This window comes from Cariama cristata, unplaced genomic scaffold, assembly GCF_000690535.1.
Source record: "Cariama cristata isolate BGI_N322 unplaced genomic scaffold, ASM69053v1 scaffold2966, whole genome shotgun sequence".
Lineage (NCBI taxonomy): Eukaryota > Metazoa > Chordata > Aves > Cariamiformes > Cariamidae > Cariama > Cariama cristata.
This window is the reverse complement of record NW_009622539.1, coordinates 4,299-6,695: the sequence shown is the minus strand read 5'-3', so window position 1 is coordinate 6,695 and position 2,397 is coordinate 4,299. Positions and strand designations below refer to the sequence as shown.

The following is a 2,397-nucleotide window of genomic DNA, read 5'->3' as shown; positions in this document are numbered from 1 at the left end:
AGGGAAAGGAGTAATTTTTCAGATTTAGGTGTGAAGCAAGTTCATTAGCTGATACTCTTAAAGCAATTTCAAAGTATTTGCTTAGATGCAGGCAAGCAGATTGAGAAGCAAAAGCACACATTTCCATTTCTCCAAGCTGAACTGTTTGGAACAATGACTCCCAAAGAGGAATTTCATTTTCTGAGTGTACCATTTACAGTAATTAAGACCAAATACATATTTTGATCTGATTGCACAAAGAATGATCAGTCCTACCAAGGAGTACAGTAAAACTTGGAAGAACTTTTAGGTAGCAAGGGATATCCCTGTCACACAAGAATCCCTACTAGAAATACACTTCGAATTCCTCTTTCTATTCAGAATTTGAGTCTTCAGACATCTTTGGAACAGAGTCTCACCAATCACAATAGTAATGGGGCAAGGGGCTAAGAAAGTGCCAAGCAGACACAATACAGTGCAGAATTAACGGTAGAGTAACCTTTCCTAATGAATCTACCTCAGCTAACAGCATTTTGTGGTGAAAATGAAATAATCAAAAGGTTAAAATATTGGATGAATAAAATGGAAAATAATAAACCCGAGAAATGCCTTTAAAATGGGCACAGCAATTTTGAGCGGTGATAAGCACATAACTCTTTTGAAGCTAACAGAATACAGGATGACTACTTGGAAAATCTGCACTGTGCCATAATTACAGTGCATCTTGGAACAAAGGCAGTGCCATTGACCTCCCTTAAAAGTAACACTGACTTCCTCTGCAAATAGTATCTCAATCCCCTTCCACAGGAAGCCACTTCCATTTAGAGTGACAACTCACATCACAAACACAGCTGGAAGTTCCTTGGCCCATCCAGCTCCCAAGGAGTAGAAAGGTGTGGACACTGAGCTGTCTGCTCTCTTCTCATGTCAGTACCTTTGGAGAAGGGTTATGTGGGACACAGTAAGATGTGTACTGCCCTTACCACACTGCGCACAAACAGGGAATGTCAGCATCCAGCAATGACACCGATACACTCCGAACGCCCATGAGAGCTTTTAGCAGGTTGGGCTACAGGAACATTAAAATTTACTAAGCTATTTAAGTCCTGTGGAGACAGTGACAAATTGTTTGTGTCAATCCTGAAGAACTGACCAGATGCTGTAGAAGGGTTTTTGTTAAAAGGGATCATTCACCAAATACTAGAATGGAGAAAAACAGGGATGTAATGTGAACTTGGAATGACCTCTCCTAGATTATGTGGCCAAAAAAAAATGATTTACAGTTCTGATTTACACAGGAAAACTCTAAATCTTTGACTAAACATTTGCATGTCATACAGACATGTCTATAGTTATTAAGACTTAGGTTATATGAGCCCAGAAATAACATAGGTATCTTCTAATTCCATCTTTCCTTACTGTTTTAGACCATTAGAGGGAAAGGTGCCATATGCTCAGTAATTACTTGCCCCAATGTGCTTAACAAAATAAACAAAAATTAACAGGTATTTTAAGTTAAATTCATTTTACTTTTGCCCCTAAATCTCCGAAGGGCAATCAGAAAACCTGGCATGCATTTTAACGAGCATTTAAAGTTCTGCTTATCTGATACATCTGCAGGTTCATCTTCCATCACACCTGCTATACCTCCTTCTCCAGTCTTACTTTCAGTAAGAACAAGGGATGCCAGACGTACCATTTATTCCTACACAACTACCATACCAGCAAAAAAAAAGGTCCAAGAAACCACTTTTTTCCAAGTGCAAACATCAGTGCTTACAGTTTTTCATAATTAGAGTTAAATAAACTGTTCCATTGAGAAGTTTGATACGGTTGCCATGTTAGAGCTTGACAGCATTTTTCCAAAGCTGCATTCTGTCCATCACTGTCATATTCTTGCACTTCAGCAGCACAGTCCTTAAGAGTTGCTGTAGGGAGATAGTGACAATTTGGTTACTACTTCTGTGACTAGCCAAAAATCCTGCATAAACATTTTAATAAATATATTTACATAGATATACATACATATAAAGCACAAATATATATATTTAAATCTGCTTGTCCTTTGCAGTTATTCCAGAAGATTGTGTTATATTCCCTTGCCCTAGAAAATAAATTTTCCAGCTTTCCTGATTTGTAAAATATTACACAAGTAGCAGTTCCTATTTTTATTCTTTCCAAAAGGATGGACAGTTTCCTTTGGGAGGGAAGGAAAGCTAAGCATTTTACTGTAAATCTGCAACACTGCAAGAAGCAATTAAGCAAAATAATTACGTATGTTTTCTATTCTCTCTACTACAGGTTTAAACTGAATATACTCCGACTCACTGCAACAGGTACTTCATCTGAGAGCAGGAGGCACAGTTTTTCAATAGCAAGCACATTCATCACTACGTCTGCTTGACTGGTTAATGCTTT

The 2,397-nt window shown here is 37.9% G+C and overlaps 1 protein-coding gene across 1 annotated transcript in view; it reads right to left on the bottom strand.

Moving 5' to 3' along the window:
- Positions 1-1,907, bottom strand: part of MYRFL (myelin regulatory factor-like) — a gene marked incomplete at its 5' end in the record, with an annotated part of 17,252 nt that extends 15,345 nt beyond the window's left edge. The window contains one exon of the mRNA XM_009702357.1: positions 1,760-1,907. Within this exon, the coding sequence (XP_009700659.1) occupies positions 1,760-1,907 (148 nt within the window). The remainder of the gene's footprint in view (positions 1-1,759) is intronic.
- Between the last annotated feature and the right edge of the window lie 490 nt (positions 1,908-2,397).